Consider the following 19,654-nt stretch of genomic DNA (forward strand, 5'->3'; position numbering starts at 1 on the left):
TTTTTGAGGGGGGGAGGCGAGGGGGGGATGCTGCGGGAACGGTGACGAAACTGCGGCCGTTGGTGTGGAAAGCCTCGGTGCCCGCGGGCCGCTGAGGGCAATGGCGCCGCCCGGGGCTCCCGGGGGCTGCAGAGCGTGAGGGAAGCGATCGTCAAATCCTCTGGGGGTTAGGGGCCACCATGCTTCTGTCCCCTCGCGGGCTGCTGCTGGGTTTGGGGCCCTGTGGTGGTTTGTTAAGATGGAATGGGAGTGCTTCGCTGCCGGGCGGAGGGGAGAGAGGATGTGTTAGCAGAAAGCAGGCTGGGTTTATGAGGTGTTTCTGGGGGGAAAGGAGAGCGGTCCGTACGCTGCCATGTCTGAGGAGGACTTGTTGGAAGAGGACATTTGGGAGTACAAGTCCGTCAGGAAGCAAAAGCAGCAGAGCGCTTCGGAGAGTCCCTCCGCTCCTCTGCAGAAAGTAACCGACGGCAAACGCAGGCCGAAAAGAAAGGGAAATGGAAATAAAAGGAAAAAGGTGGGGAAAAATGGTACTCTTCAGAAAAGTGAGCCGAGATCGAGGCCAAATGAGGATCCAGAGCCGAGTAAAGATGACAGCAGCGTGCACTCCCAGGAAAGCGCGGGCAGCCAGGCAGAGAACGGCTCACAAAGTGCGAGGCCGGTTCACGACGGGCACTGTCCGAGCTGTCAGATGCCCTTCTCCTTGCTGCTAGTCCAGACACCTCGGTGGCACGTTGCCGAATGTCTGGATACTCCAGGATCCACTGAAAAAGGTATGAGTAGGGTAAGAAAAAAGTCTTCGGGAAACAACGTTAAACACATAATCCTGCTATTAGCTTTGGTTTTCATACTTGGTTCGAAACGTGAAATGGTAGTTGGTATGATTTTTAGGAAGTTGTTACTGATCATTTATTGACATTTTTGTATCAAATTTTCAGTTCTTTATGAAGAACGTGGAAACCTGATATGGAAATTTTAGAATCTAATCTCAAAACTTTGTGGAGCATTGATAAAGATTCATGATTGTTTAGCAAACCCCACTTTCACTGGTTTGAAGAAATCAAAGGTGTACGTTTACCAGTCTAAAATAATGGAATTTGTTTCAATCATTCAGTCAGTGTTCGCCAAAAGCCTCCTTCTGTTAAGACTTTACTACTTTTAACACAGAATTTCTTGAAGTATAAACGTCATTATCCTATACCCATGTTGATGTGTGATTTGTTCAGTTCTCTGAGGACAGCTGTAATCAGAGATCAGTCCATTAAGTTAATTTGCTTGAAACGTTAGCTGCTGGTCAAGTATGCTTTGGAATTTTTATCCAGAATTATACACGAACATTCTTGTATCATAAGATAACACTGTTTGGTTTTCAGTTCTGCACAAGAGGAATAGAAATGGAATCATTCCCATGACTAGTTTCATGTGAGGAAATACCATGTTTATAAATATCTGCAACTTATCTTTTCATATCTTTTTTACTTTTCTTGAAGTTTCTTAAGAACAATGAAATCTGAGCCCTTATTCCTGATGTTGGCAGTGGTTTTGACTTGAGGCAGACGTGTTAACACTGGATTTCCATCTCTTCCTCCCATAATTAACAGCTAAAAAATACTGACTGATTTGCATCTGTCTTTAAATTCTCAAAAGTTAGGCTAACAAACTCAAAAATGGTTATGGAACAGCCACAGGTCTTTTGCTGGCAAATAGATCCTGAATACTTTTTGGACGTAGTAAGTACATGACAATTTTAAAATTTAACGTGTAACCTAGCAGACAATTTTAAATGCAGTTTCAGGTTGATTCAGAACCTCGGCTTAGTTTGTTTTGAAACATGTCTTGACCTTTTCTGGTGCTGTTGCTCTGAGATCATTGCTTGTGCATGACACAACTCGAAACTAGAATCCATGTAACTACGTTAGCACAGTACTGAAAGAGGGTGCCGTGCCCTTCTTGTTAGAAGGGTGAATGAATTCAGGCTTAATGCTGTGTTAGTATCAGCCTTTCGGTTTTAGGTTGGAAACATTCTTGTTCTGGCGTTCTCTCTGGAAAGAGATCTGGCAGCTTGAAAATTACTTTTTACTTGTGCCTTCTCTCCTCCAATAGCTGCATTTATAAGAAACAATTTTTAAGTTGTATGCCATATGTGTTTTTTATTTTAATGCTTATGCCAATTATATGTGCAAACTTATTAACAGAACTTCTCTTCTGACCTGTTTTCATAGAGTGTCCTGATGGCTTACTGTGCACTTCTACCATTCCATCTCACTACAAGCGCTATAGTCATTTCCTACTTGCAGCAAGCAGGGCGGGGGAATATCTGGTAAACTCTTCGGCAGACACTTTGGAGAGGAAGTCCACATGCTCTGCTGCTGCAAAGTCAGGTTGTTTCCCAAGTCATTCAGAAGAAATTTCACAGAATGAGAAACCATCTAATAATGTAAAAAACATCCCAAAATATGAGTGTGCACCGATGGTACAGAGCTCACCACAAAAGAAGTCTCTAAATATAACCAGTGAAAGTACTTCCTCTTTTGCACATGCTCAAAACCCTCAACAAACGTTTCAGCTCACACAAACCACAGATAATAGTTGTAAATTTGAATTTTATGACTTTGCGTCCTCTCAGGAAAGTGTTACAGGAGAGGATCTGAGTAGTCAAAAAGATACAAATCAGCCAAGTCTACTACAGTCAAAAGTGGACTTCAGTGACTGTGAAATTTCTTACTCTCCACTGAGTACTTGTGAGGAAAGCGAAGATGAAACTGAAGAAGAGGAGAAAAAAGTAAAAATATCACAAAATAAATTATTCGAAGTCCAGAACTTTGAAGATACAGAATCTGATTCTGTGGAGGTCAAAAAATGTGATGGACTTTTTTTACAGCAGAAGCCTCAGTATAAGCGTATTGAACAGGGAAATTTTATGTTAAAAAACCAACACTGTGAGGGAGTAAATACGTGGAACTGTCAGCATTATAGCCTAAGAACTGCTTCTCAGAGTCACATGAGCAGCAACTTCTGTAATTCAGCATGTGTAGGTAATCAGCATCAGCAAGAGACACTAGCGACAGACTCCTCTTTTCCTTTTAGTTGTGATGTACTTAAGGAGGAGGTTCAACAGCCAGCATTGATTTCCTTGGCTGCTGATGCAGGTAACACAGAGCTGAAAGGTAGCGGTGCTTGTGCTTTGGATCCTGTGTACGTGGGTCTTACGGATACGCCACTGGTGTCCGTCAGAAAAGGTGCTGGCTCTCCTCTGTCACAAAAAAGTAAGGTTAGGAGGGACCCAAGTAGCGTTTTAACCAATCCAGATAAAATGGCTGCTGGTGTAATTGAAAAAGGTGCTCGCCAAGAAAGCTTGCAGTCGGTAGTGAAGAAAGAAGAAAACCTTAACGCAGCTGGTGTATGCTTTCCCAGCCCTGTCTCTAAAACAGCGTCATCTCATTCTTTAGCAAGTGTGAATGCCAAATCCAATTCTGCCAGAGAACTCAAACAAATGGACATTGGTGTTTTCTTTGGGTTAAAACCCAAAGTAAAAGAGGAAAGTAAGGAAGAGATGTGTTTGAGTGAGGAAAAGCAGACACCAAGTTCAGTAACTCCCAATGGAAAGAGGCCCAGACAGAAAAAAAGGAAAGCTGAAGGATCTGTGGAGGATGTAGAAGGAGCTGAAGAAAGTTCAAATAAAAATGGAGAGTTGGCAGATGTAACTTCTGGTGGCCAACGAAAGTGGAGAAAAAAATTTAGAGAATTACCTGCTACAGGTGAAGGAACAAGAAAAAAACAGTGCCCCTTCTACAAGAAAATACCAGGTGAGAGATAATTCTTTCTTTTTGTAGTGATTAACTAATTTGGGTTGGTGTGTTGTATTTTTCCCTAATGTAAGCCTTCAGCATATTCACTCTCCGTAGTCATTTAGACTGCAGTCTGTAACAACTTTTCCTTCTTCCATCCCAGTCAGTGAAGTCTTGTTTAGGTGCAGATAACCAGAAGAAAGTGATTGTAGAACCGGAGTCAGCAATGGCCTCATCAATAAAGCACGCTGACACAGCCATCTCAGGAAAGTGATTTCAAGGACAGTCTTTTGCATGTGTTTGACAGAATAAGAAGCATGAGGAGTATTTAAAGACTGATTTACATTCTTATTTTTTTGGATATATCCCTTGTTAATATGCACTTCTCTTAATTACCAAATTTAATCTTCTATGTTGTTTCATTTGCCAGTGAAAATAGGGCAGTCAATAACAATTATTTCCTTACAGTAAGTAAAAAAAATATATATATATTTTGTATACGAAGCTCACAAATAGTAGAAATACGAAGCGCTACAACTATGTAAGCAAAGAAATTAAAACCAAGCAGAAGAATTTAGCTCAGAAAAACAGACAGGAATCCTTCAGTCTTCTCAATCTAAATACAGAATAATACACCAGGAACTTTAAAAAACAAACAAACAACAAAAAAAAACTTCACATCCTCACAGGTCTGTTTACCACCAAAGGATTTAGTCTTAGTAAGGTATCTGAGGAAGCCAAATAGAAATACATCAGTGATTCCGAGTGCCAAGCTGCTGCTTGAAGATTGACCTACAAGTCTCTGTGAGGTTACACCAGTATCTTGGGTTCCATGGGCTGAGAGCATTTCCCATATGTAATAAATGTGAGGAGCAGAGTTCTGTGCCTACAATGAAATTCTAAAGTTGCTTTGCTATTATCTATATTATTTTTTGTTCTCAATATTATTACTAGACTTGAAGGGTATTTTTGTTTTTTTCTTTTCTTTTGGTTTCCGTTAGCAGACCACTCTATTTTTTTGGAGTTGCAAACACTTGAAGTTCGATCCTCCAGTGAGTAGAACTATTTCTAGTTCAGCTGCAAGATATGGGAAATTTGCTTAACAATGAAAAATATTTGAGTGCCACCAAACGCACTAGTTCTGTGCAGTATTTGGTGGTTTTACAAAAGTATAACCGAATGTGAAAGGACCATCTGTCGTACATTTACACTTAAAAAGAAAAAAAAAAAAAGGTTTGCAGAGAAGAGAGCTGTCTTTATACAAACAGCACCTCACTGAAAACGTGGAATAGCAGTAAGTCGGTCAAGTTTCATCTCAACAAATTTTTTTGAAGACCCCGGATCACTTATTTGGTAACTATATGGTAGCATGTTTTAGGAGGAATATTAACCATAGAGTAATTGAAAAATTACAGTTTGATCACAAAATGCATTTTTTTAAGCTGTCACTGTCCATTTTATCTTGTGTTAAGATTCTGGTTTTAGATTTTAATCCAGAGAAACTTTCAGAAATACCAGCTGAATGCAGATAGATATTTTCTATTTGCTTAACCAGTTGTCATCTGTGTAGGATGGCAGCTGAACAACAGATACGTGGAAGGCCTTTGAACATATTTGCACTTGGATGCTTTGCGAAATCTTTGTTTTAATGAGAGAAAATCTTTTTTGTGACTGTTGACTCATATGCAAAACATGTTCATCCTTAAATCATCCCTAAAACTTTATAGAGTGTAACTGTTCTCCCTTTTCAATTTGGAATAAATAAAAAAAATAATAATAATGAAAAAAAACCCTTAGAAACTTGTTCTGAACAGTGCATGTTTACTGACGAGGTTCTTTTGCCTTTTTGCTGTAGGAACTGGTTTTACAGTTGATGCTTTCCAGTATGGAGAAATTGAAGGCTGCACAGCCTATTTCCTCACTCATTTTCACTCTGATCACTATTGTGGGTTGACAAAAAACTTCATGTTTCCAATCTACTGTAACAAGGTAAGGGCTTTCAAGCTTAGTGGATATTATCCAACTATTTGCAGCTATAATCACTTCTACAGTGGTGAAAATAAATAGAGGACCAGAAGTTCCATTGTTGGGACAGTTAGGCACGGTGGATATTTATAGGGGAATGTGGGATCCTCCTGTGAGAAAGCTTCGGGGTGACCTCATTGCAGCTTTCCAATGCTTAAAGGGGGCTTTTAAAAAAGATGGAGAGTGACTTTTTTTTCAGTCAGATAATGACAGGACAAGGGGGAATGGTTTTAAACTAAAAAAGGGGAGATATAAGTTAGAGGTTAGGAGCAAATGCTTTGCTCGGAGAGAGGTGAGGCACTGGCACAGGCTGTCCAGAGAAGTTGTGCATGCCCCGTCCCTGGAGGTGTTTAAGGCCAGGTTGGATGGGGCCTTGACCAACCTGATCTAGTGGGTGGCATCCCTGTCCATGCCAGGGAGGTTGGGACTAGGTCATCTTTAAGGTCCCTTCCAACCCAAACCATTTTGTGATTCTTGACTAGTCAATCTGTAACAGATGTTCGATGTGTTGTTCCTCCGTGTTGGCCTCCTCTTGGATTCCAACCCATAACCTGCTGACAGGCTTTCAAAAGTTTGTTTTTTTTTGTTTTTTTTTTTTTTTTTTAAGACAGCTTTTCTTTAGTTTGCTTTTTGAGCGCTGAAATGCTACTGAAAGGCTTGATTATACACAGGATCTCATAGTTTCTCTCAAAGTCAGAATGTCTGGCTTTGAGAACCTTTGTTTCTAAAATAAATAAAGGCTTTTTTTAGATTCTGTTCCTATTCCATATTAAATCCTTTTCTTGTTACAGATAACTGGCAATCTGGTGAAGAGCAAACTTCGAGTCAAAGAGCAGTACGTCCATGTGCTGCCGATGGACACGGAATGTGTCGTGAATGGGATCAAAGTGGTGTTGCTCGATGCCAATCAGTATGTATCACTGCACTGGTTGTATAGAATATTAAGGATAGCTGTACAGAGGCAGTTTTTATTTCTGTAGTTCTTAGGTGTTAGTGGATCTGAAAAAACAAGGGTAGAAATTCTTCAGATACCTGACGTGACTTAGTAACATGCATTTTCACTTCACAAGCAAACTAGGCGTGTAGAAACCTAAATTTATAGCAAGTAGTTAGCTTTTGAAAAAGGTGAGTTGTTTTTGAAAATCAAACTTAGACTTTTTTGATAACTCTACCTTATTTTTATTTTTGCTTGTAATGAATCCATTAGTGTTAACCACACATAGCTCCTTAATTTTTACACTTTTGAGAGCTTAGGTGATTTTCTAGTGGTCTGGACACTTCAGTTTTTATTATCTAGCTGGGAACATCCTAGAACTGGTTATCAGATCTGTTAGGTTTCAGCTGAAGATAGTGAGATAGCTTCAACTAAAGATAGTGAGATCTTCAGCTAAAGAAAAATGTGGTCCTTTGGATCCTGAGAGAAACAAAACCTAGCCAACATTTTTAAATTTGAACAATAAAGAAAACCCTGTTGAAATCTGGAGGGGAAAAAAAAAATATCTACTGGATTTAGTGATAAAGGGTGAGATCTTTGCCCAGCATTACACTGTCAGTGTGTGGTAATGCTGGATTTAGGGTTCAGTAGCTGCTGGATTCTAGCCCCGTGCTCTTGCCATTCTCTCTCTTGGTACCTTATTTGGCTATGGGCTCGAAGAGAAGTCCTTTTCCTAAACTATATATTGACACACAGCACTGTGTCACAGCTGGTTTGAATATTACTTATCTTAGGATTTGTTTATAGTTGGAGAGATAAGATTCCATGAAGTCCTTTGAGAACCCTTTCTGGGAATGAAGGAAGCCTTGTTTCTTATGTAATTTGGACGCTTTTCATTTTTCCTGTTTGCCTCCTTGATCCCCTGCCTTCAATTTAAAAGGCATGTAAACCTTAGGTACGAAGTTCAGCGTCTTGGAGAGTTTACCAATTCTGTCATTTTAGCTCTGATTCATGCCAGTTTTCCTGGTTTCTGAGATTTCATTTACCCTTTACAGATGATTCATGTCCAAAATAGTCCCAGTCTGGTTTTCCAGTCTGCACTTGCCCTTCAGACAGCTTTGGTGAGGAACTGCAGAAGGCGCAGTGGATGCATTGTGGCCAACACAAGAGTTGTATTTATAACCACTGAATTCTGGATGTTGGATGATGTTTAAAACCTGCAAATAGAGTTTAAAAAGAAATGCTTCAGTAAGTCCTCCAGGAATGAAGATACATCTGAAATAATACAATAACGTTTCTCCCAAATAAGAATGCTGCTGCTTTTTGGTGTGCTGTTTCTTCTTTAAATCAAGTCTAACAGAATCTCAGAGATTGCAACTGAGGCAGCATCTTTGTAGTACCTAGAAGAAAGAACATCCCAAAAAGGAAATAATGCTTGATTACATTGTTGTTGGTGATTTTTCTTCTTTCCATCTCAGCTGAGAACTCAAGGCTACCTTGAGGCAATAAGGATAGCTTTAGAATTCCTTTATAAAACAAGAATTTCTAGCTAACTTAGACAGCGTAGTAGCTGTGATTTTAAAATGCTGTTCTGCATCCTTTCATGCCACTGGAGAGTGGTTTATCTCTTGTCTTAAGGCACTACACCTGTATAGAAACTAACATCATTTGTGTGGGGTTTTCTTGTTTTTTGTTTTTCCTTTCCAGTTGTCCAGGTGCAACAATGATCCTTTTTCGTCTGCCCAGTGGAACTGCTATCCTGCACACAGGAGACTTCAGGGCCAATCCTTCTATGGAGCGCTACCCTGCTTTGATTAGTCAAAAAGTCCACACCCTTTACCTTGATACCACGTAAGCTGCATTTAACGTATATTTTTTCAATGTAATGTTCCTCTTTTCAGTTTAGTAAGACTTTGGGTGAACCACATAAATATGAGTATAAATGACCTTACCGTTTTAACACTTGTTAGCTACTGTTATATAAAATCAGGTATTTTTTGAAAGTCCTTATATGTCTACCTTGTTCATCTCTTATGCTGTTACATGAGAGATTAAAAGTGGGTGTTGGAAAAAATAGTGAAGTATTTGTTGAGATGACCATCTTATTTATACGTGGTATTAAGTTCTGGGTTGCAAAATTTGTACATTAAGTGTTCAACTCTAAAACTGGAGGATCGTGGAACGTCGCTTTTATGAGTATTCAGCTATATTGTGAAAGGGTTGGGGGGGAAGAGAGAATTCAGAGAGTGATAGAATGCCAAATGGTTGTCACTTATCCAGGTTTTCATTAGACCTTTCTGTGACTCATGTATATAAAATTGTTTTTCTGTGTATGATGACTAATGCCCAGCTGCAGTCTTTCATTTCTCTTCCATATGTTTCTGCGAATGAATAATGCTTTATGTTATGGTTTGTGTGCATGAGGAAAAATAGACATAAGGATGTAATTAGTACATGCTACAAATATCTAGCTTGAAAGAGCACTTGGTATTTATAGAGGAAAAAAGCTACAGAATTGAGTGTCAGTGTCAGACAAGTGAATGGTTGTAGGGTTGTAGAGAGAAGACTGATGTACTCAGTGTAAATTTTATTCCAACAGTTTCATCTGAGCACTTCAGTGGTTTCTAATAAATAGATTTTAAGTAGACTGAAGTTATATTTCAGAATAGCATCTTTGTCATTACTTTGTGAAAGTGTACGTGCAATTTGGAGGTCCTTCTTGGTAAATTCAGATGTCTTCTATCTGGTGTAATGAACTGGTGTATCATGTTTCCATGCCCCAGATACTGTAGTCCTGAATACACTTTTCCTTCTCAACAAGAAGTTATCCAGTTTGCTGTCAATACTGCCTTTGAGACAGTGACCTTAAACCCGCGTACTCTAGTTGTCTGTGGCACCTATTCCATTGGAAAAGAAAAAGTGTTTTTAGGTATGTAAAAAAAACAAAACTGTAATTCATCAAATAACTAAATAAATGTCTAAATCAGTGTTAATGGCCTTTTAAGATATAAATGGTCCCTTAGTCTTAGTGGTCAGATATTGCATTAAGAAGTTAAGCACATTTAATAATCGTACTGTTAGTACTTTATTTTTCTAATCAGTAAGTTTAAACTTTCTGATAGAAATATTTTTCTGACATTTTTACAACCACCACCCCCCACACACATACGCAGAAGGCAAATTTGGATACCAAATGAATGGACCTGTTTGTTTGATTGTGGCGAGAAAAGGGCTAAAGACAATTTAAAAGCATAAATGTCATTTTAAGTTTTAATTATCTCATTTTGTCAAGAGAGCAGGGGGATGTAGTTATTCTTCAACTTCTATATTGCTAATGGTTTTTCCTTCCAGGTTTATATTATGTATTTTTGTGAATATGTATAGTAATCAGTTTTAATGAAATCTGTTTTACCACAGCATTCCCCAAACCAAAACACATCTTTTCTGTCTTAATGAAAATCTTGTATGCTATGCTTCACTCAGTTACAGTGTTAGAAAACAAATTGATTGCCCAGATGTATACCCCGGAGCAGGCAGCTGTGTACCATTTGTGATTTGAGTATATTTGAAGTCATCAATACAAGAATTTCACACTGAAATTTAGTTTATTTACATTGTTCGTAGCATATCCCAAAAACTAAGCTTTTCTGGCTTGTTTGAAATAAATAACAATTCACCCAGTAACATTTTACCAAAGAAATACGACTTAGAACTTATCAAAGTGCTTCTATTCTCCTTCTCTTTCCAGTTGTCATACTAAATTTTGGTACTGAAAAAGATGTTTGTTTTTAACAGCCATTAATTTCTCTTCTTAATTTTAGGATATGAAATACTGTTCATCTTGTTGAATATGGATTTTTTTTTTTCAATATTAAAAATAATTGTAGAATCATAGAGTATCCCAAGTTGGAAGGGACCCACAAGGATCATCAGCTCCTACTCCTTGGTCTGCATGACACCACACAGAAAATCAGACCCTGTGTCTGAGGACGTTGTTCAAACGCTTCTTGACCTCCATTGGTCTCGGTGCCATGACCACTGCCCTGGGGAGCCTGTCCCAGTGCCCGACCACCCTCTGGGTGCAGAACCTTTCCCTAACCCCCAGCCTGACCCTCCCCTGTCTCAGCTCCATGCCGTTCCCTCGGGTCCTGTCGCTGTCCCCAGAGAGCAGAGCTCAGCGCCTGCCCCTCCGCTCCCCTCGTGAGGGAGCTGCAGGCCGCCATGAGGCCTCCCCTCGGCCTGCTCTGCTCTGGGCTGAACAAACCAAGGGAACTCAGCTGCTCCTCACACACCTTGCCCTCTAGGCCCTTCACTATCTCTGTAACCCTCCTTTGGGCACTCTCTAACAGTTCTATGTCCTTTTTATGCTGTGGCGCCCAAACCTGCACACTGCACTTGGGGTGATATTCCAGTGCAGTAACTAGGAATCTCTCCAAAACAAGTAACAAAATAGCTCTTCCTTTATATTTTTTTTTTCCTGCGTGTTCAGTTGTTTATTTATTTTTTTCCAATTAATCCTAAAGCAATTGCTGAAGTTCTGGGCTCGAAAGCAAGCATGTCCCGTGATAAATACAAAACACTGCAGTGCTTGGAGTCAGCAGCTGTTAATTCCCTCATCAGTGTGGACTGGGCTGGTACTTTGCTTCACATTCTTCCCATGATGCAAATTACTTTTAAGGTAAGTTCTGAAAATACACTGTTAGTTAACTTGCTAGCTAATCTTACTGTTGGTTCCTCCCAGCCAGTGTTTGGTGCTTTTTACCCTCTTGTCAGATCATATTTATTTAGTAGAGTTTTGACATACTGCAATACACTGAAAATGAAATGCAATTAAGCATTAATAAATGTCTCCAAACGTGATGCACGGAAAGTGTAACTTCTGTACAGTGCTTGTACAAGATAAGGTAAGGTTTGTTCAAAGGCTTGCTCTTTGCAGGCCTTTTTGAAGTAGGTTTATGTAATGACTCCAGGATCTATCCTATTAGCAATTAATATATTTTGACATTGAGTCCCTGCTTTGAGCCTGTCTTTTATTTTGTGTGATGTAGGAGAAGACCAGAAGGATTTTCTGGCTGAGACTTCCTCTGTTTTGAGGCAGCCCGTGAACATTTCCCAATTTCAGCCTGATGTTTGGCATTAAAAAGGAATAGGTAGGGTTCTCCGTGTTCATCTCTCAGGTCAATTTCCTTGGATTTACAATCATACTTTCATTTGTTAAAAGCATATTCTTTCTGCGCCTGTGCTGAAGAATGTGGATATGGATACTTGGGGATACACATGAGAATACAGATACTGGAAAATCAGTGAAAAGCCTTCCGTAAACAAATGCACTCAGTAAATGAATTGGAGGACACTTCATATGTACACATGCTTTAGTTTTTCCACACAGAGGAATCTTCTGTTATTTGTAGCAAAAGCAAGTAAAGCAGTTCTTGTTTAAGACATTATTTCTTCTTAGATGACTTTAAGTACACATTTCAGTCAAGAGGTTTGAGACAGCAGGATTTTCTTGTTGAGAGCTTCTGTGGGGATTCCTTAGTTAGGAAAGGTGACTAATCCCTGGGGGGAAAAGGTGTTTCTAAATAGACCACAAAACACAGAATGGCATTAAGGCAAAGCAGCAGGCTCTAGTTTAAAGGTAACCTGAAAGAGAAACAGTGGTCACTTAGGCCTCACAAACTTGGATTTATTTTTCTGCTTTAGTGCAGGCCTGCTGTGCCATCCCAAGCAAATTCTTCAGAGCAAGATGGTATTTAGCTGCAGACTCAGTCAAGGTCAGAGTTGACCTAAAAAGGAGAAAAGGAGGCTGTATGATTTGGACAGGAGGTACAGGAAAAAGAACTTAGTGTTTCAGTATTCTGAGTTGTTTTATAATCTTTTCCATGGTGAGACAGGAAATGAGTGGTGGGAATGTATATGGATTTTTTTTTTACGTGTTGTCTTAATAAACTGTGCTATATGTTAGTTTCTTCTGCAGCTTTTTGGCTTGTTACACGATTCTGCTGCTGCATCCCAGTGTGTGTGGAGTACTCACATAGTTGGACTTTTTTGGGCAGAGGGCGTGATTATACCACAAGGATGTCTTACGCAGCCTTACTTCTCAGGGTGAGGCAGTCATATCGTGTGCAGGGGCTCATCTCTCAGAATGGGGATTCTGGACAAACCTACAGCATGCCAGAAGCGATGCCTGGAACCTGCAAAGGGCCAGGAAGGGCTAAAGGCACAGAGATTCAGTGGACAGAGATGGGAGGCCTGCTATACCAGCCGTGGTCCTCTGCACTGGGACTTTCACTTCAAATGTGAAGTTGTTCAAATGTTGTCTTACCCTCTCATTACAAATTTTGTGTCCATGTGAAGAAGGCATCCGAGTGGTCTTCCAGAGGCTAAGCTTCTGATGAGGCCAGTAGCTAGGTGTGAATGCCCTGCTGAAATGTAGTATCAGTAAACTGTGAGAATGTTAAGTGCTTAAAGAGGAGTTCCCATTGCCATTTATCTTATTTCTGCTCCAGTAGCATCAGTAAACAAGAACTCAGAAAATAATATTTCAAGAATTACCTGATCAAGTACTGCTGCCTTTAGCAACACTAGATAACAGCCTGTCGTGGTGATTGGAGGAGCTTGATTTAGCAGTAAAATGTGTTTTACATTTTAAAAGGATGAAGGTTTAGAATAGTGTTGGCCAAAGAAATAAAAGAAGAGATTGGAATGTGTATTTAAAGTGAGCTTGTTATGAGCAAACACTGTAGCCATTTGTTTTGTGGAAAGAGGCCGTCTTTTCTACAGTGCATATATGTTTCTCTTGAAACAAAAACAACATTTTATAAGTTAAAAGTTGGGGCTTCTGCCACTTGAATATGCAGTGGAAAATTTCCAGAGAACTGGGGTCTTCAGGTCCGTGCACCTCCTTCACGGTGCTTAGCTCCGTAACGTCATTCACTGAAAATTGAGGGGAGATGTTCAAAAGTGTCTGTGATTGAAATGCACAAATTGTTTTTGATGGGATTGAAATTGCATCCGTAGTGTGAATGTTGCACACTTGATTTATAACAAAAATTGAGAACAAATTAGCATTGGTTAATATCATAATTGTTGTATTTGAAGTACTGTATTTAGATCTCATGAAGGCAAGGGGAGGAAATACGGTTTTTTTGAATTGTTGCCTTAAGCTCTGTCAGTTTTCTTAAATGAAGTGTGAAGAAGCAGGCTGCTGCAGTTGTATTTGTAATCTAGTGAAGATTGGACTTCTGCAGTGCATTAAGAGCCGTGGAGGCTGGCCATAATTCCTGTTGCAAGTGCAGCGTGTTGTGGTAGGGTGTTTTGTAAGTCTTTTACGTGCCCAGATTGATGGGCTCTGTACGTTGCTACTGGGCAGTGTACTGAAGGTGCTGCTAAATGCAGCAGTGTCGCAGGCAGCTTTCCACTTCTCTGTGTAATGATTTTCAAGTGTCTGGCAGGGTGGTTAGTGTTCTGTCACAGCCTCCCCATCTCCACCCCCCTCCCCTTTTTTTATTCAGCAGTCTTAATTTTTTGTGTTCCTCTTCCTGCTGCTGACATAAAGTTTATGATTTTGAGTTCTAAAATCTCCTAAGTCTTTCAAATGAAGAATATGCCTTTAAGGTTTTATACAGGACACATGAAATTGATTTTCTGCTTTTGGTTTGAAATAATACTGACTTCACTTCATCCAGGAATAAGATTGTACATTCCTTATACTTCTTTCTCATCTTCTTCCTGATCCTAGCTTAAACAACATTGAAGGCTAACTTAGCCAACTTGGAAACTATTTAAATTTCAATTTTTTTTAATATTTTTAAGAGTGAAGAAATGAGAGCTAGTTTCCTTCCTATCATGACTGGAGACATGATAAAGCACAGTTAGTTGTCAGAGCAATACTGTACTTGTGCACTGGCTTGCTGCAATTTTTTGGGTAGTTTACTTAATCTTTGAGTGCTTCTGGAAACAAACGGATATCGAGATGTCAGTGGTACTTTAAATTAACCAGATGATTTTGCACTGAAGCTGGCTTTTACTTTCTTTTATCAGAACTCAGCTGCAAGAGTGCTGACCTCCAGCTGAGCGAAGGAAATGAATAGCTTGGGGACAAGATATACAAGATGTAATTATGCCTCATGTGTTCGGATTTGTAATGCGTAGCTATTAATATGCACTTGTTCAGATGAAGCAGTTGAGATCCTAACGTACAAGGTGTTCTGCAGATGTAAATATTTATCATTATTAATTTGAAGGCAGGTGGTATTTAAAAGAAAAAAAGTCCTTATCAAAACATGAAAAAATAAAATTCAGTCTGAGGTGTCTCCATCATAAAATCTCCAATCTTTAGACTAAAGAGCCATTTAATGGGACTCAGTATGTGCTATATTCTTTTAACAGGGCTTGCAAGACCACTTAAATAAGTTTTCTGAGAATTTTGATCAAGTTCTGGCTTTCAAACCTACTGGATGGACCTACTCTGATTCATGCCTTTCTCTGCTGGATATCAAACCTCAGACGAGAGGAAGGATCACCATTTATGGTATAAGTGTGGTAAAGATTCAGTGCATCTGGTTGTGTGAATGATTTTCTTATTTTTTGTTCTGGAAACTCCTACTGTTCATTGTAACTAATGCTTTTTCTGATAAATTCTTGAGAAACCGAACAGATGGATCTCTCCAGGAGAACAGTAATCGAGGACACTGTAAACGTAGATTTTTATGTACATTTTGCTCATGTCCTCCTCTTGCAAACAAAGGCTTTTATATGATATTTGCAGAAACTTCAAGGATGAAATCTTGGCCCTAGTGATGCCGGTGGCAGTGCAGTTCCAGAGCCAAGATTTCATTCCATACGTTGCTCCAACACTGGGGAGACTGGGGATCTTTCTCTCCCTCTTATTTCTTTTCAGTGCATGGAATTTAATCTCTTAAAAACTTTAACATTTGTTTAATTGAATGTTAGATACTGTTCATTTTGCACAGATGATTGATTTGTTAACATAATGCAAGGTAAATTTTCCAGAAATAAAATCTGGATTTTCATTTTACCTTAGCTATAAGATTTAGATCTCCAGTTTGTTGCTTTTTTTTTTTTTAACAATTCAAGTTTTTCTGAGCTGAAATTTGCAAAAGTATTTTGGCAAGAAACTAAGTGGACTTATAGATCGCTCTGATTTGTTTTATTTCAGGAATTCCTTATAGTGAACACAGCAGTTACCTGGAAATGAAGCATTTTGTTCAATGGTTGAAGCCACAGAAAATCATCCCCACTGTAAATGTTGGTGACTGGAGAGCCAGAAGCTTGATGGAAAAGCATTTTAGAGACTGGATGACTGAGGGCAGTGGACATAAATAACTGTAAAGAATAATGTACATTTCAAAAGAGGTAGGCTGAAGGGGAAATTGAGAGTTCCTGTGAAATTGTTTAACTCCTCCTTTTTCCACGGAGCTCTGTATGGGAAGGTCTACGCTGCCAATCTCCTGAGAGAGCTGGACTGGGGTGGGGAAGAGCACCTTGTTTTCTGATGTACCTACTAATTTATTTTCGCATAACTTTATAACTTGTTTGCAAATGTATATTGCAGTTTACTAAAATCTAACTCTTTTTTTCCCATTCTTATTTTTTCCTCAGATTATGGAGATTCCTAGATGTATGATGCTGGGAGTGAAACCACCTCCAGGTTCATCATTTTGGAAAATAATTTATTGCAATAAATGCAACAACATTATGCTTATGTCACATGCTGCTAATTCAGGTTCAGAGAAGCTCATTCCATGAGGCAGAACTGGCTGTAGTTACACCCCCAATTCAAAACTTGTAAGAAGTTTACCTTATGACAGAGGATTGGCAGACATTTCTGCAACATACATACTTAGAAGAATGAATTTTATAAAAGATATTGCTACCTATATTCTACTCAAGATTTTCTATGTTGTTTTTTTTTTTAAATAAAGAACCTCCGTGAAGCCTGTGTGTACTTTCTAAGAGCAAAGTACATTTCTTTTCAGTACTGTAGTTGCTAATCTGAGAAAACTCTTTAATGCTTTCAGTGAACATGCCATATATGTTGCTTGTGTTGCCCTTGTAGTGCAAATTCTCAATACGTGGTCAAAGCACAGAAGTGCTTCCTCTTCATGTAGTACAGAGCTTCTGGGTTTGCGGGGTTGTATGTACAGGTTTGCCACTTGAATTCTGGAAAAACAAGAAAGGCAAATAGTAGTGCTGGCAACAGAAAACTGAGTTTCACTTTGTGTTTTCCTCCTGAATCCTGACAGATTCTTTGTGCTGCTTTTTCTGTATCTGCTTAGTATTTATTATACTGAAGTATGTAGTTGCACGCAGGCACACAAGTGTAATTTTAAGCATTAATATAAAAGAATGCCAAAGTTTCAGGACTTTATGCATGATCTAGATTTCTGTTTAAGAACCATCCTTCAACTCCCTTGAACGGCTAATCTGAAATCTTCAATGCCTTTTCTGTCAGGAAAATGCTTATTTAATGATCAGTGTAAGTATAAACAGATCCGTGTCTTTGAATGATGAGCTCTGTAATGTAATATCACTTTTTATCTTCTCAGAGAAATAACCATGCAAGACTCTGACAGAAGAAAGTTCTTACACCGATTCACAATTCTTTCAGTACATTCACTGAAATATGACATTGTTAAATGGTTCTGTTTAAATTAGGCAATTAAAGGCATCTGAAATTTTTATTCTACATAATGCATTATGCTCGCTCCCCTTATCACAAGCACTGTTCATTGCCTTGGATTCGGCATACTCATTTCTACAGTTCCACTCCATGTTGGAGTAGGTGTGTTAAAAAATTATCTGTTAAAGTGCTTGCAACTACAGAGCCTGAATTACTGTCTCACATGTACAAGTAGGAGCAAATTTGGGAGTACAGCTTGATAAGTGAATGCTTCTAACAGTTCCATCGTTTAGGAATTGTTTGTGGTTTTGGGCTCCCGTGTCATCTTCTTGACTTATTTTGCACAAAGTATGAGGTGCTGGAGTAAGCACACTGAGGTCAAAATGGTAATCGCAGCTCTGACATCTTCTTGCTTCCATAATTGCATTTTCAGGAATGAATATCCCTACAGAGAATGAGTATGTGCGTGGGCTCGGAACATGCTGGTGCGGTTACAGGTTTGCAACTCAATTAGCTAGCCTTTATGCAAATAGTAGCAGAGAACCAAAATAAACCGGCTTTCACTGCAGATGGTAGGAGTGAGACACCTGTTGCCTCACGGTGGCTCTACCTTGTGCTACCGGTTTCTACGCTGTTATCTAGAGTAAAGGGTTGTGTGGGTGTGGGGTTTTTTTGTGGGGGGGGGGGGGGGAGGGAGAGGCAGGGGGGCTAAAGCAAACTTATTTCTGGAACTAACCACAAAAATGTGTCTTGGAAGACACTGACATTGACATCTACGAGATTGACTCAGTTAATATTGTTCTGATTTGGAACAGATGCTGATAGGCTCACAAAGCAAAAGCAGAAGAGGAATGGCTTTTGTACCAGATTCCTTTTTAGTCTGTGTGTGCTGGAGTCTGTTTTCAGTTGTCTGCTCTGCTGTAGGTATTGGTGCATCAGCCCTCTGATTGCTTTCATTCCTCCTCCTTTCTGGTTTGTATTTGTACTTCTACCAGCTGTTTTTCGAGGGTAGCCTTGAATGCTGCAGCATTTCATCCTCCTTCATGTTAGGAGCTCTCCATGTTACCATTTACTTGGCCTCCTTCATATGGAAAAAAGTCTTCTCAGAATCCAAACTCAGGAAATAAAGTATTGTTTTTATTCTTCATATTGTAAAGGAAGAAGATTAATAACAGGATTAGATTTCTTAGATTGCCAAGAAGGGCAGAGTAACGGCTGTGGAAAACCATTTAATTAAACAAGATTTTTGTGGGAAGATTTATTGCAGGACCTTTTCTCTTTCCTTTCCTAGATTGTTCCTTGGGAAGGCTCTCTGATCGCAGCTGATTAAGTCCTGTAGGGGGCACAGACATATGATAAACCTTATTTCAGAGTTGCTCAAGTGTAATTAAGTAGGACTTGGGGAGTAGCTCCACTTTTCCTAATGATGGAGAAAATGTTTCCTGTCTTTAGGCAATGTTGACATGAGGGATACATGATTGGAGTGGAAAAAAAAAGTTATTTTGGTTACAAGTGTTCACTCTAACTGAGGATACCACTATCTCAAAGTCAATAGACTGGAGGTTATTTTGGCTTTCTTTGTTAAAGCAAGATTTGACCCCAGTCCCCCATGCAGAGGGTAGATGAGGCAGGCTCTGTACTTACCTCCACATCAAATGAGTGCCACATGTCAACGTAAATAACAGATTTTTCTAAAGCAAGATGGGCTCGTGAATACCCTGGATGTTCTTCTAATTTGTTAAGTGCTGACAGACTTGGGGCAGAAGGCAAAGCAGGCAAAAGGGCAGCTGTAACCTCCTCAATCAGTGCCCACTCTAAAGGATCACTTTGTATTTCCCATCAGGACTCCTTGCTCTGATTACATATCACCCTGATACGCAGATAAATGAGCTAAAAGCAACGCTGTTTGAAAAGGGCAGCAGGAGGGGAAAGGGGAGAGGAGGAAAGCAACGTGCTCAACGAGCTGAGTCAGGCATGGGCTGTGAGAAACAAAAATCACAGAGGAGGGCTTGGTGCTTTCCATGCACGCCTTACAGCCCCCAGGCACGCTGCCTGCAGCCTTCCACACTTCAAAGGGGAGCCACCACCACGTACCTGTATGAAGCCAAGAAGCAGTCCCAAGGGCCCAGAGGAGGATTCCTCCAGCTGGTTTGTCTGCTCCCTGATCACCAGGGAACAGAAATAGAGAAATTATTGGGTATGTATTTGAAAAGGGGCTCATCACGTGAGTGAGTCTGGACTTCTGGTCCGGTCTCCCACCTGCAT

The 19,654-nt window shown here is 39.7% G+C and overlaps 1 protein-coding gene across 2 annotated transcripts; it reads left to right on the forward strand.

The window, feature by feature from the left end:
• Nucleotides 1-28: 28 nt before the first annotated feature.
• On the forward strand, nucleotides 29-17,133 carry DCLRE1A (DNA cross-link repair 1A). Of its 2 annotated transcripts, XM_013174579.3 has the most exons (10): nucleotides 33-770; nucleotides 2,220-3,803; nucleotides 5,641-5,774; nucleotides 6,602-6,720; nucleotides 8,452-8,595; nucleotides 9,528-9,673; nucleotides 11,268-11,422; nucleotides 15,136-15,277; nucleotides 15,926-16,122; nucleotides 16,369-17,133. In XM_013174579.3, the coding sequence occupies exons 1-9, from the start codon at nucleotides 353-355 to the stop codon at nucleotides 16,090-16,092; spliced, it is 3,009 nt and encodes a 1,002-aa protein (XP_013030033.3). In that variant the 5' UTR covers nucleotides 33-352; the 3' UTR covers nucleotides 16,093-16,122; nucleotides 16,369-17,133. The 2 variants fall into 2 exon arrangements, with proteins under 2 accessions (XP_066856312.1, XP_013030033.3); XM_067000211.1 differs by lacking the exons at nucleotides 15,136-15,277; nucleotides 15,926-16,122; nucleotides 16,369-17,133 and adding an exon at nucleotides 11,793-15,111 and having other exon boundaries at nucleotides 29-770.
• Nucleotides 17,134-19,654: the final 2,521 nt, after the last annotated feature.

The sequence above is a fragment of the Anser cygnoides genome, chromosome 7 (genome assembly GCF_040182565.1).
Source record: "Anser cygnoides isolate HZ-2024a breed goose chromosome 7, Taihu_goose_T2T_genome, whole genome shotgun sequence".
Classification (NCBI taxonomy): Eukaryota; Metazoa; Chordata; class Aves; order Anseriformes; family Anatidae; genus Anser; species Anser cygnoides.